The sequence below is a fragment of the Candidozyma pseudohaemuli genome (assembly GCF_003013735.1).
Source record: "Candidozyma pseudohaemuli strain B12108 chromosome Unknown scaffold00017, whole genome shotgun sequence".
In the NCBI taxonomy this organism is placed as follows: Eukaryota; Fungi; Ascomycota; class Pichiomycetes; order Serinales; family Metschnikowiaceae; genus Candidozyma; species Candidozyma pseudohaemuli.
This window is the reverse complement of record NW_020194451.1, coordinates 181,792-195,865: the sequence shown is the minus strand read 5'-3', so window position 1 is coordinate 195,865 and position 14,074 is coordinate 181,792. Positions and strand designations below refer to the sequence as shown.

Here is a 14,074-nt window from a genome sequence, read left to right as displayed (position 1 = left end):
CTAGGCGAGATGAGGTCAGATTTCCTCAGCTCACTAAATATATCTTGTACGCATCTCATGCGGTTTGCCACTATGTTACTGCTGCAGCCTCTCGATGAGCTCGTCCTACAGCGATGACTTCAAATTCTTTAATTTCAAAGACTTTGAATCATTTCAGCTTATTTTGATGAAACGGCGTCCAGGAATCCCGGGCATCTACCGGCGACTTCGGCATTTGAACTTTATTTTACTGTACAGCACGTACTGGAAACCTTAATGGCGTTGGATTTCTGCAACTCAGCAATGTCGTGCGACATAAATGTCTACGGGTGAATCCAAATACATAATTTTCATAGCCAGGTTCCAGTTTCTGTTCCAGATTAGCGTAGACTCTGAAGGGGACCAAGACAGCCCTTGCATCTTTCCTGGCTGCAAAATGTCGCAAGCATGCATGAAGAGAAGAGGTTACCCGGCCAGCGGCCTCCAGACTATATAAGGAGCGCGCACCCTGCCACCCTAACTTTTCGAATTAAATCTCTTTGCCATTTGGCTTAGATCAAGTGTAGTATCTGTTCTTCTCAGTGTAACAGCTGAGACGTCATCATTGATGACAAAACAATATTTTATGATTTTTGGAAAATTCGGGGTCGGGCTTGTTGGGCTTGCTCACACCTGGCCCCACAGTGTCGTTACCATTGCACTACTCGGTTCCTGACGCATCTCTTTAAGCGGTTTCTGTGAGTCCATAGAAGTGGTTTAAAGGGATATTTAGGTATTGGCTGGCCTGAGGTTAGATTATACAGCCAGAGTGAGACATCCCAACTAAGGTGATTCGACTACAGACGAGATAAGAGAAATTAGTCTAATCGAATCTCTAGCTCGGAGTCTCATTTAAACAAATACTGGGAGATTCGTCTCTTATGTGAGTATGCTCTTAGATCATACTTTCACGGCTGCTAAAGAGGCTGATCGTAAAGCCTTGTCTCGACTTAAGTCAGGGTCCAACTCTAGTCAACTAGAAACTTACAAAAAGCCTCGATATCGCCCTCTTGAAACGTAAACCAACATCACTTCAAACTCCTCCCCTTCACTCTCTCCTTCGATATTCAATCACCTAGGGTCTTGGTGATTTCCTATCTCGTCCACCATCACGGTGCGCACTGGGCTATTATCTGACCTACTACTCAAATCACCAGATTTGTCTACCCACACCATGCCTGAATCCTCGGCGGCCTCGAAGCTGTCGCAAGGATCCTCCTATAGACCAGGCTTATTTCCATCCCTACGACTGCGACATCATCGTTCTTCTCACGAAACCAGATCTGCTGACTCAGATATGAAACATGACACTCCAAGCGAGATGGAACTGTCGATCGATATAGGCAGTCCTCACGAGCTTTTTCAGGCTCAGCCACAGAGCTATACTTCTATGGATTTCACTGACCAGGATGACGAGGTCGATCTCGGGTCTCCTGAATCTGGGGTAAGCCTCAGTGATAGCATTCTAGATAAGATGACAAAACTACGACCGCAAGCAAGCACAGAGTATGTGGCGAAGGATCCAAAAAACAAGAAGTTTAAGTACCTCGACATGTACGAGAATATTGCCGGGGCTGGTCCCCAGGATAGTGCATCTGTGTTTGAGCTTTCCGCTCTAGATGACTTTTCCCAGTACGTGAAAAGAGCAGAGCTCAACGATTACATTCTGCAGCAACTCCGTCAGAACAAACTCAAGCAGGATGAGAACATGCTCTCGATCGTGCAGCCATCCGATCTAGAGAATAATTTTTGCTCTTCTGGAACTGACGAGTCCACCAGCACTCCCCTGAAGGTAGGCTTCAAGTTTAAAGCGCCATGGAATAATAATACCGACAGGGAGAAGAGAATACAAAATGACTCTGATGTTTCCGAGCTACGGGTCGCTGGCGACCATTTGGAAACTAGCTCGAGTGGTGAACATAGCGGGCGGTTTCTTGAACGTAAGCTTGAAGTACGACACTTGCAAATGATATCTTTTGGAGGCACCCTTGGAGTTGGATTGTTTTTGAACTGTGGAAAGGCTTTCACGATCGCGGGCGGTTTGGGTACTACTCTTGCTTTCATCATAGTTGGAGTGATCGTGCTAGCCACACTTGTGAGTTTCTGTGAAATGGTCACTTTTGTTTCCGTCGTGGACGGTGTTTCCGGGTTGAACTCACGTTTTGTGGATGAGGCATTTGGTTTCACCACAGGGTGGCTATATTTCCTTAGTTTCGCCCTAGGATTAGCGGGTGAGATAGTGGCAGCCGTGATTCTACTAAGCTACTTTCCCGATTTGGAGATCACTCAAAGCAAGGGCTCCACCGTGGGCTTTGTCACGCTCTTTTTGCTATTCTGCTTGTTGAGTAACTTATTCGATGTCAGAGTATTTGGCGAGATTGAATACTGGTCGAGTGTGATCAAAATGGTGGTGACCCTTATTATGATTATCGTAATGATTGTCATCAACCGTGGCGGACTCGGAAACCACGGGACTGTTGGCTTCACTTACTGGGACCGACTGGCATCCGATTGGGAACACAACTTGATATTCGGTCTCTTTCGTCCAACATTCGACCTACAAGACGACGGAATGTCGGCAGAAACCGAGGGAATCGGAGGCGACCTTGGTCGTTTCATGTCACTTTTGACCGCAATCGTCATTGCAGCATACTCCTATAGCGGCACAGAGATTGTGTGTATCGCTGCCTGTGAAGCAAAGAACCCAAGAAAGGCTTTGCCCTCAGCCACGAGGAGAGTGTTTTGGAGAATCCTCATTTTCTACGTCATTGCTGTGTTTGTTGTCTCGTTAAACATCTACGCCGGTGATCCCAGACTCTTGCGTTACTACTCAGGCACAACTGGTGTCAACCCCAATACTTTTGACGATAACTACGCTGTGCGTTACGTTGGTGGTAACAACTGCCACTTGCCATCGCAGGTTATTGGAGGCGTTGCCAATGGCTCACAAAGTCCATGGACCGTGGCCTTCCAGAGCGTGGGGCTTTGTAATTGGAGTGCAGTTCAGAATGGCTTCTTGGTATTCTTTGCCTTATCGTGTGGAAACGCTCAGTTGTACGTTTCTTCCAGAACCGTCTACTCATTAGCCCTTCAGCGTAAGGCCCCCGCAATCTTGATGAATTGCAACCGCTTCGGTATCCCTTACTATGCGGTGCTTCTATCGTTTGTCTTTGGTCTCCTCGCCTATACCTGTGTGTCAGAGCTGGCAACGCTAGTTTTCCAGAACCTCACCAGCGTCATCTCCTCATCGGGTGTCTTTGTCTGGTTTGCAATCTGCCTTTCATTCATCAGATTCTACTACGGCTTACGAAAGCGGCCCGACATAATCGACAGGAATGACAAGTCTTACCCATACAAGTCGCCCCTTCAGCCGTACAGTGCGATTGTGGGGCTTATAGGGTCTGCCGTGATTCTCCTATCCATGGGATACGTGGTTTTTCTTGACGGACAATGGGATGTCATGTTCTTTTTTTCGAGTTACGGCACCCTTATTCTCGTGGCCGTGCTTTATCTTGGCTACAAGGTCATCAAGGGTACGCGCATTCTCAGCTTGGAAGCACTCGACTACGACTCCGGCAGAAGGGAGCACGACATCTACATTTGGGACGGAGGAAAGGAGCATGATGTCCGTAACTACAAAGAGTGGCCCCGTCGTGTGCTTAGCCATTTGGCTTAAGCCCGCAATTATTCAAATGCGGTAATGCTCGATTTGGTTCCTGACAGTGGTGCAGGCCTGGGACGCTTTTTCTCACCTCGTCTAGCCTCATTGAAGCCTGAAACTACTCCCACCTCCATTTCTATATAAGCGGTCTACTTTTTCCTCGGCCCCTTTATTCTAACCAGTTCAATAAACAATGTCGTGGACTCCAACCGAGGAGTTTTTCCACGGTCGTATTATCAAACCGTTTCTCCCCTTTGATAAGCACCCCAATTTGAAAAATGACAATTTCCGTAACTTGTACCCTGGTGATGAAGTTTTCGTTTTTGAAACCAAGCAATCCAGATGGGCTCGTGGCTATTCCTTGACCAGACCTTTCCCCAGTGACTTCACCATCACTTCTGTCAACTTGGACGAATTGCCTGGTCTCAACAGGAAGATCGTGGTGTTTCCTTTGAAGTACATGAAGGTGGTTGAACGCGTGCCTTTGAACATGATCAATGCCGCTGATGACTTCAATAATGTCCATCAGAGCAACAACATGGCTCCTACTTTGAGGGAAACTGAGCAGTATGTGGAAACTGCCACCAGTGATCCAAGTGATGTGGCTAATGGTACCAATGGAGGCAGAAAGGTTCAACCTCCTCCCTTGCCATTTGAAACATTCACTTTTGCCAACGACTTGGTCGAGGAGATCACGTACACTTTGAACTTGCTCACCTCCCACCTCTATGCCATGTACTCGATTGGCGAGTTCCGTTTGTTCCAGAAACTCACCCAGCTTTACCACGATTTGGATGAAATCAGAGTGAAATTGACCCATGGCGATTTGACCCGCAACGAAGTCCAGTTCACTGAAGAGACTGCCAACCATTTGTTGAGCTCCATCCCCAAGCAGCTTTCTTCCAAGGCTGCTAGAATCAACGACAAGTCTTATGATTTGGACAATAAGGGCACTGACGTCAATGGTTACAAGGCCATCTTGGCTAGAGATGCATTTACTGGTGATTTGTTGGATTCCAGAAACTCCAATCCCTCGATTATGGCTCTCTACCAGCAGTTGTGTGCTTTGCTTCCTAAGTTCCCAATTAACGCTCATAACAAGCGGGACGAGTACATTCTCGATGCTACTCCAAATAAGAAGCTTACTCACGGAAGTCCCTCCCATATTTTGGTGGACTTCAAGTCGGTGAGTGGTTCTTCTCAGTACCAGCCTCCAGGATTCGCCGGGATGATTGCGTACATGTACGTGAGAAACACCCAGAGAAGATTGACAGAGGCATTCGCTGTTCATACAGACACTGTTGATGAGTTGGTTTTCGTGGAGAAGATCAGTGCCGCTTTGTTTAGAAACATTCCCGCTAGTGAAGTGGAAAACAACAGGGTCTACTTGGTGGCTGTTTTAGTTGAGCAGCTTGACTTGAAGATCAACGATGCAAGCGCCAAGATCGAACGTATCAACAAGGGTGTTGCTGCTGGTGTCACTGACATCACCAGAATCTTCTCGAGAAACCTGGGCTCTTTGACTTCAGGCGAATCTCACCAGTTCTCCATCAACTTGTTCGGTTCTCACATTTCCCATAAGAGAACCGTTGATACCTCCAGAATCGATAACAACGGCTGGGGTGAGTTGGTCGACAGAATTATCAAGGGCTCCAACCACGGTATTGCCGTGAACCCAAGAGCTGAAAAGTTGGTTGTGACTGTCAAGGAGTTCAGACATCAGCTCACTGACGATTCGCCTGACGAGGAGAATTTCCACTCCACTAAGGTCGATGCTTCGATGAAAACAGCTCCAATCGCAAAGATCAAACCTATCTTCTACGACCCTCTTGCTGAGAATTATGAGCGTATCTACCTCAAGATGGGCAAGGTCACTTTACTCAACCCATTGAACAGAGACGATTTGTTGACCTTCGAAGTCAGTGCTCCCAACAACGATTCCATTACTTTCGCCAAGGCCTCGAATCAGATCGAGAAGCCAAAGTGGCAGTTCGTGTCTGTATGTACTCACGAAGTCATTGGTGAGATTGTCAAAGTCAATGGTATCTCATTCAAGAACTCGACTCGCAAGCCCACCAAGCTGGACTCTCTCCATCTCGCCTTGTACATCAACGGTGTATTGGCTGGTCATGCTGAGATCATGTACAAATCAGGTAACCGCTTGGTGGAGTTTAACAAACCAAGTGCCCAGGTCGTGGATGTGGTTTCGTTCTCTACTAAGAAGACACTTGCCCAACTCGAAATTCACACAACGTACATTGGTAAGGTCTTCAACACTGAGATCGCCATTGACAACTTGTTCCAAAACAATCGTTTCTTCGTTGGCACTCAGGCTGGTTTGAACGATCTTACCCAGACTTTGCTTGACTTCTGCAAATTGGACATCGCCTCGTTGGTCAAGTTCTTTGCTGAAGCCATGACCCGTTTGTTTGAAATCATCGACAGATGTTTGTCTGCCAACGATGGCCTCAACTACGAAATAGTCTTGAACACCACCTTCAAGGCTTTGGTACATTTGCTCGACACCAACTTTGGTAAGCGTGATCAGTACTTGTTCATGTTCGATACCTTCTTGGAGGACTACAAGAAATCACCAAAGCTTGGTCTCTTCTTGTTGGACAAAATGGCCGAAGTGTTCACCCTTGCTGAGTCTAACTGGAACGCAATGTCCAGATCTGTTTGCCGTATTCTCGTTTTGCTCACAAGATTGGCTCTCGACCCTGTTTCTGAAGTCTCCGACAAGACAAAGTATTTGGAAGATATCAACAAGCTCTTTGTCAGTGCATCTCGCTTCCTTCAACTCCAAAACCCAGCTCTCATCAATGATCAGATTTTGGTAATGGAGTTGGTGGATTTTGTTATGGCTTATGAGACAGACTTTGAGGACTTCAAATTATTGGCATTGGTTGTCAGGTTTATCGACTCCATCAGCTTCAGAGGGCTTGGTGTTGATGATGAAAGTATCAACCAAAAGAAGACGACTGCCATCCTCAAGGATCATCGTTTCGTAATGACTAAGTTGCTCGTCATTTACAGACTTTTCAGCAACAAGGTGTCTCGTGACATCAACCATTTCCAGTTTTTGGTTTCTCGTTCAGTTACTTGGTGTATGGAAATCTTCCTCGGCCCAATTGATGTGGACGCCTCTAGACTTGCTTGTTCTATCATGAACTGTGTCTGTACTTTGGTTTATTCGAATCTCGATAATGACGACGTCAAAGAAATTGCTATGACCTTGTCGAAGTTCATCTTCCCATTGGCCAGAACCTTCATTCGCTTCAACAAGTTCACCAGAAGTCATAGCTATTTCGAGCCAAAGAAGGCTTTCACCGCTCTCTTCCCTTCAACGTACCCGTTCAAGGAAATTTTCCTCGACAGTGTTGTACCTGAGGAGGTTGTGGTTGAAATTCTTGTGGAGTTGGCTGCGATCATCTCCTTTATTTGTCAAATCGAGAAGACTGTGACATGCGACGAGCGCTTCAGCCACTTCTTGAGTTTGGAAGACGACTCGTTTTTCGACTCCTCTAAGTACTTGTCGAAGAACGGTTGGAATGAAAACGTCCTTACCGTTTTGCAGGCTATTGCGCTTATGAGACAGGGCAAGTACTTCCCTGAAGACAAATGGCTTTCATTGTATGGTACCATTGCAGAGAGCAGTTTGCTGTGCTTGGAGATGCTCAAACCTTTGATGGTGGCCAGCGCCATTCCTAGCATCGAAACCCCCGAGCAGTTTGATAGATCAATCTGGGGTAGCTACCTCAAGGCATTGTTGAAATTGGCTGCATTGCAACCAGTTTCCATCGAGCACTTATCGACAATTCCAAGAAAAGCTTGTCACCAGATCACTGGTGATATGAGAGACAGAATTGCTGATATCATCAACGAGGTGTGGGATGCCTTGGCCTGGAATGCAACAGAGGGTGACGTGGTGAGGTTCAACCTTACTAAATTTGGTGGATACCAGGTTGAATTCATCAACAGTGACTACGGAGTGTTGCAAGACTTGATGCTCTTCTCTTTGCAGAGAAACCAGGCTTGTCAGATTGTGAGTATCAAGATGTTGTGGTCCATTTTGGTTTCTGAGCATGTCTTGAGCAACTCCATTGTCGATGTGGAAAAAGAGTGCTTGACAGGGTTGTATAATATCTACAACAGAAACGCTTACAAGCCAGGTGTTCCTGAGCAGACAAGTCTTATTGAGAGAATGAAGACTACCATTCGTTTGGATCGCGAGGATGTTGCATACCCTATCGTGGTAAAGTTCATCTCCAATATCTCCGATTTCATTGCTGTCTTGAATGACTTCAACAGTGTTCCTGTGGGTGCAGAGTTTGAAGACGACCGTACATTCCACAAGTTGAACATTAATGCTTACTTGAAGCAGGCCAACAGACCCGAGTTGTTCCACTCTTTCATCAACCAGATGTACGAAGACAATCTCAGAAAGAAGGACTACGTGCAAGCTGCATTGAGTTTGGAGCTTTTGTCTTCGACTTACAGTTGGGATCACTACCTGATCCAGCCTCCATCTTACAGGCCCAAGTTCCCAGAGCAGTCTTCCTTTGATCGTAAGGAAAGTATTGTGAAATTGATTGCTCACAACTACGTCAAGGGTAACAGTTTGGAAAGAGCCATTGACATTTACAACGAGCTTCTTGCCGCTTACAATGAGCACACCTATGATTTGAAGAGTTTTGCTTTTGTTCACAACAAGTTGGCTAAGCTTTACTTGGATTTGGAAGCCTCTGATAAATTGAGTCCTTCTTACTTCAGAGTGGCCTTCATTGGTGCTGGTTTCCCTGCTAATATCAGAGGTAAAGATCAGATTTTGGAAGGCCAGCCATTCGAGCACATCACTTCTGTTCACGAGAGAATGTTGAAGATGTACCCTGGTGCCAGAATCATCACCGATGACGAGCAAGCTCGTGAACTCAGAAGCAAGAACCAGACCGGAAGGTACTTGCACATTAACGTCGTGGAACCTGTTTATGAGATTTCGGACAAATTGCTCAATACCTCTATCGGTGTGAGACAGTATGTCAAGAACAAGAACTTGAGATACTTCTCCTCGCTCAAGAAGCTCAGTGGTGCCACTTCTGTGTTTGACTTATGGACTGAGGAAATCACCTACGAAACAAGTCTCTCTTTCCCAACTTTGATGAACAGAAGTGACATCAAGGACTCGAAGGTGGTGAGATTGTCGCCCTTGGACAATGCCATCAGATCTATCATGACAAAGAACGACGACATGCTGCAGTTGGAGAGCATGATCAATATTGCTATCAAGGAGAAGGTCGAGTACACATCCTTGTTGAGTGATTTGAGCAGACACTTGGCTGGTACTGTTGATGCACCAGTAAATGGTGGTGTGGGTCAGTACAGAGCATTCTTCGAGGATCCTCGCTACGCTGGCAAGCCTCAATTTGCAGACAGTGTGAGACTTTTGCGTAATGCTTTTAACGACTTGACCATGGTCTTGAGTAGATGTTTGCACCTCCATGGAGTGTTGATCCTGCCCACCTTGAGGGCCTCTCAGACTGCGTTAGTGGAGTCGTTCAAGCTCAACTTTAAAGACGAAATTGCCGCTTTGAAAATCAACACAAACTACGAGTCTCAAAGTTACGACTTCTCCAGCAACACGCACACCAGAGACCGCCAAGTCTCGGACAGACAAGCAAATTCGTCTACGAACGGATCGACCTTACAGCGTTCTGTGAGCAGACTGTCGAGGCTGTCTTCTACACCATCCAACTCCACCGACCCCAGTCTTCTGAACAGTTTCTCTTCAAGTCAAACAGGCCCCAAGCAAAAAAGAACTGCTCTTAACTGGAGAAATGTTGCCCATTAAAGAAGGTTGATTTGGTGGTTTGTGGGTGGTGATGCACGGATGTTATGCGGAATCTCACAGCTAAAAATTTACTTCTCGCCTACATTACAAATTACCAAACAACCTCATTTGTCATGTTCAAGTTTGCCGCTCGTGCCATCCGTGCCCCTGTCATGAGAGCCCCAGTCTCTGTGGCTCCAACTTTCAGAGCCATGCAGCCAATCCGTTTCTACGCTGCTGCCCCCATCACCAAGGAGGAGGTCACCACCAGAGCATTTGAGGCATTGAAGACCGTTGCTGCTCTTCAGGAATCTAACATCAACATCGAGTCCGACTTCCAGAAGGACTTGGGTTTGGACTCCTTGGACACTGTCGAGGCTCTCGTTGCCTTGGAGGAGGAGTTCGACATTGAGATCCCAGACAAGATCTCTGACGAGATCAAGACCGTGGGCCAGGCTGTCGACTACATCTTCGAGGAAGAGCAAAAGTTGTAAGATGGCGTCGCTGTAAATATATAAATGTCACAAGAAAGGAAGCGTTTTTGTAGAGTGGCCGTATGGGTCAACAGTGAAAGTTGTCTCATCAAGGAATGCGAAACAAGACGAACGGCTCGGCTGTTATCATATGATTGGAGGAATAGAAGCTTCTTTGCTGTTTCTACTTGATTTCTCTTGTTCCGTGTCGTGGCCGATTTGACTTGTCTGACCTTGATTTGACTCTGTTGCGGATTTTAGACAAGACCATGTGCTTTTCTCCGCAATTTCAAATACCACATTAGTGAATCGTTTTTATTGGTTCAATTTAAAATCTTTGAACTTGATTTCCATTTTGATCATTTTGCCACCTAAAGTGGCCCGTCCCGTGTAATGTCTATCTAGTAGCATGTCATTGGTCAGTGAGGTGCAGGTACCGATCTACCCACCAAGGAAGAATCTTCGATAATCGTGGAAAAACTGATCCAGGTGGGCATTGTGGAACGAAATAAGCCTCATTTAACTTTTTGGTTTAGTTGGTCTCGGATAAATTTCCATGGTCTAAGGGGCCATTGTTTACAAAGTCGTCACCTTAGTATTCGTCGACCAGACCTCTTAGTAAAGGGTTTCAAAAGATCAAGCTGTGTGGACGTAACGTTGCTTTTTTTGGTTATACCATTATTCATGATCATATAATATTGCAACTCATTAAAAGGAATGGGTACTTGCCCTCTGTAGTAGGGTCTTGCATGTAGGGCACTCCATTAGTAGTCTTAGGGTTCAACCATCAACGTACAAGCACCAAATTTAGGAGAAATGGCGGTGCCGTCAAAGTACCAATTGGTGAAGTCAACGACACTCGTTCATAAAAATTATAGTTCGATTGACATGAGAAGCAACCCACAATGAGAGCAACTTGGCAGAAGAGGTTTTTTTCACCACACAAGTTATCAGAAGAACAGATCTTTTTCACTGAATCACCAAAAAGCAGTAGCCTATACCATTCATACTTACTTCTCCTGAAACATCATATAGTAGACCAGAGAATTGGAGCTCTCCAATTGTGTAGGAAAGACCCATAGTGATACGCACTCCTTGCATTCCTCACTTCAACACCATCACCATATCAACATGACCAAGTCAGAAGAGGAGGAACAGAGAGCACTTAGTGACCAAACCGAGGCTTTGTATCTCTCACACACCGACGAAGAACATGACGATTCTGAACCCGAGGAAGAAGACAATGGTGCAGTGGAGTACCCGGGCACGGTTCTTCCGGATCCAAACCCACAAAGTATTGAAAATGACGCCGATTTGGCAGCAGACTATGCTTCGGATTCGGAGTATTTGGACTTGATCCACCTCAAGATCACCAGTTTGGAGGATTTGAACTTGGGCCGTTTCAAGAAGTTGGAGTCTCTTTGCTTACGTCAGAACTTGATCACCTCGACTGGTGCTGTTGGTGAATTGCCTCCCGAAACCATGGAGGAATTGGACTTCTATGACAACAGAATCAACCACATCAGTAGTAAGGTGAACCAGCTCGTCAATCTCAAGAACTTGGACTTTTCGTTCAACAAGATCAAGAACATCAAGAACATTGACAATTTGACAAAGCTCGAGAACCTCTACTTTGTTCAGAACAAAATCAAGGAGATCAAGGGAATTGAAACGTTGCAGAAATTGAAAAACTTGGAGTTGGGTGGCAATAAGGTTGAGCAAATCAACGAGACCCTTCTCAAAATGCCCTCCATCGAGCAGCTCTGGTTGGGTAAAAACCGCATTCCAAAGTTCCAGAATCTCGACAGTCTCGTCAACTTGCGTGTGTTGTCGATCCAGTCGAACAGAATCACGAAATTCGAAGGCTTGGACAAATTGGTCAATTTGGAGGAGCTCTACGTATCACACAACGGCATTGAGAAGATCGAGAATTTGGAGAATAACACTAAATTAACTGTGTTAGATGTCACATCCAACAGGCTCGAGAAACTCGAAAACTTGTCCCATCTCAAGAACCTTACTGATTTCTGGTGTTCGTACAACAAAATCAGCTCATTCGATGAGGTTCACCGGGAATTGGGCAATTTGCCTGAACTCGATACCGTCTACTTTGAGGGTAACCCATTGCAGACCAGCAACCCTACCGCATACAGAAGAAAACTCAGACTCAACTTGGGTGAGAGTATCACGAAAATTGACGCCACCTACGTGAAGAGCTAGAAAGTTCTTTGATAATAAAAGCAGGATCTAGAGAATTCTCCAGTCAGGAGCATCTGATCACGATAAGGTTATGGATTCTGTCGGACCTGCATATACTGTGGCTGCACATTCGCTAGATGGTTCTGGTTGGTTCTAATGTGGAGTAAGACCCTGGCAACAATATGACCATACCCTGAGTTAAGGGGGTTTCGAGACCCGGCGAGAAAGTTCTGGAGAAATCTTGTGGTGGCTTCATCGAACCATGAGGCCCAAGTCTCAACTATATATGGCCCATGACTTTTAGCCATTCTGCCGCCAGACAATTACAGATCCACAATGTTCAGATACGTGCCATTTATTTCCAACGACCCATTTTTCGACGACTTCTTTGGCTTCCAGGACAGACCTCATCACCACAGGCGTCCTAGAAGAGCCATCAACTACGATGCCGATTCAGGCGACTCCCAGCTCACTAGCTTCAGAGGATACCCTCAGACTGTGAGTAAGTGGTATGACGACTTTGGTCACTTGAGAGACTTGGGCGATGTGTTGAAGTTGAAGGAGGAGCCCGACAGATATTTGGTGAAGGTGCGGGACGCCAATGCCTCGACCAAGGACTTGCAAGTGAACTACCACAAGAAGGAGAACCAATTGGAGGTTACCATTTCGCACAATCAAGAGAGCACTGAGGGCAGCCACAGCTACACGTCGCTGTCTACGTCCACGAGCAGAGTTGGATTCGAAAAGGCTGTGGACTTTGAAAAGATCACCGCTGATGTTGGCTCTGAAGGGGTGGTTATCACTGTTCCCAAGACCGAGCGTGATGAGGACAATGTCTACAAGATTGACATTGGACGGGCCGGAGAGCAGGGCAAGATCGAGAAGGACAAGGAGTCTGACGCTTGAGTGATTGAATTGGTTATGGCTCGAGTGAGCAGGTCTTGTCTAATTGAGTGAATAGGTAATACTGGATGGTTACAATAGGTGTAGTAGAGAGTAGAGCGTTAACTGGTGATTATACAGGGAGGAGCCATATTTAATGACAATAATGAAAATTGTGGAGATTACAGTATCAAGAGCAAAAAAGCTGGAGATCTCGTCAATGTGACGGAGTCAAGTGTCAACGCGATCGGCCCGATACAATGGGCTGGGAGTGTCCGAAGTTCCATTGTGCCAGCGCTTGGGGTGTCGATGATATTTAGAGTTTTTCACAGGCGATGGACTCATAACACTTTTCGCAGCCAAGTCAGCCCACAGCGGGTACCCCGGAAGGAAGTGAAGAGGAGATTGGGGATTTGGAGATTTAGAGATTATTGAATTTGAAGAGATTTTAAAGATTCGAAGAATTGAGAGGTTGAAGCAGCGATCGAAAGGTGACCCTCGTTTAGGTGAACGTGAGCGATCTGCATTGTGAAAGGACCGTGCCATAGCATCCACGGCACCAGCAAGAGAACTTGAAATTTCTATTATTTTTCAAATCTTGCCAAATCCACTACCTAAAAAAGCTTAATCACAAAACAAAACAAACCGTCATCTGTTCACGTCGCCTGTCTACGTCTTCTGTCCACGTGAGGAACTTTGCAAGGCTGGCATGCTGGCTGTGATGGTAGCATTCTCAATCCACCAGCCCCAGAGGACCCCTCCAAGGACCCACCCTTCCAAATACGTCCACCTCCCCAAGCCACACCGATTTCAGAAAAACCACCAACTCTTTGAAATCTGCATTTTTCTTTTTCCTTTCCTTTTTTGGCTCTTGCTTTTTTGCTTTTTTTAACTTCCACAAGCCTGGCGGTTGGCGCATGCCTGTGGGCTGATGCGGCCGAGGCGTAAGCTCCAACGGTGCTAGTGCCCCTCCTATGCGCACCGTTACCTCGGCTCAACCAGCTGTGAAAACAG

At 46.1% G+C, this 14,074-nt stretch overlaps 5 protein-coding genes across 5 annotated transcripts; all 5 read left to right on the top strand.

Moving 5' to 3' along the window:
* Positions 1-1,192: 1,192 nt before the first annotated feature.
* SSY1 (Ssy1p) lies at positions 1,193-3,694 on the top strand (the record flags this gene model as incomplete). The annotated part of the gene is made up of 1 exon (XM_024860079.1): positions 1,193-3,694. One exon carries the CDS (start codon positions 1,193-1,195, stop codon positions 3,692-3,694), a length of 2,502 nt encoding a protein of 833 aa, XP_024711829.1.
* A 178-nt stretch (positions 3,695-3,872) lies between these two features.
* Positions 3,873-9,527, top strand: DCK1 (guanine nucleotide exchange factor DCK1; the record flags this gene model as incomplete). The annotated part of the gene is made up of 1 exon (XM_024860078.1): positions 3,873-9,527. One exon carries the CDS (start codon positions 3,873-3,875, stop codon positions 9,525-9,527), a length of 5,655 nt encoding a protein of 1,884 aa, XP_024711828.1.
* A 113-nt stretch (positions 9,528-9,640) lies between these two features.
* Positions 9,641-10,000, top strand: ACP12 (acyl carrier protein; the record flags this gene model as incomplete). The annotated part of the gene is made up of 1 exon (XM_024860077.1): positions 9,641-10,000. The coding sequence occupies one exon, from the start codon at positions 9,641-9,643 to the stop codon at positions 9,998-10,000; it is 360 nt and encodes a 119-aa protein (XP_024711827.1).
* Positions 10,001-11,110: 1,110 nt separating this feature from the next.
* On the top strand, positions 11,111-12,199 carry SDS22 (type 1 protein phosphatase-activating protein; the record flags this gene model as incomplete). Its single annotated transcript, XM_024860076.1, has 1 exon — positions 11,111-12,199. The coding sequence occupies one exon, from the start codon at positions 11,111-11,113 to the stop codon at positions 12,197-12,199; it is 1,089 nt and encodes a 362-aa protein (XP_024711826.1).
* Positions 12,200-12,514: 315 nt separating this feature from the next.
* HSP21 (Hsp21p) lies at positions 12,515-13,084 on the top strand (the record flags this gene model as incomplete). Its single annotated transcript, XM_024860075.1, has 1 exon — positions 12,515-13,084. One exon carries the CDS (start codon positions 12,515-12,517, stop codon positions 13,082-13,084), a length of 570 nt encoding a protein of 189 aa, XP_024711825.1.
* Positions 13,085-14,074: the final 990 nt, after the last annotated feature.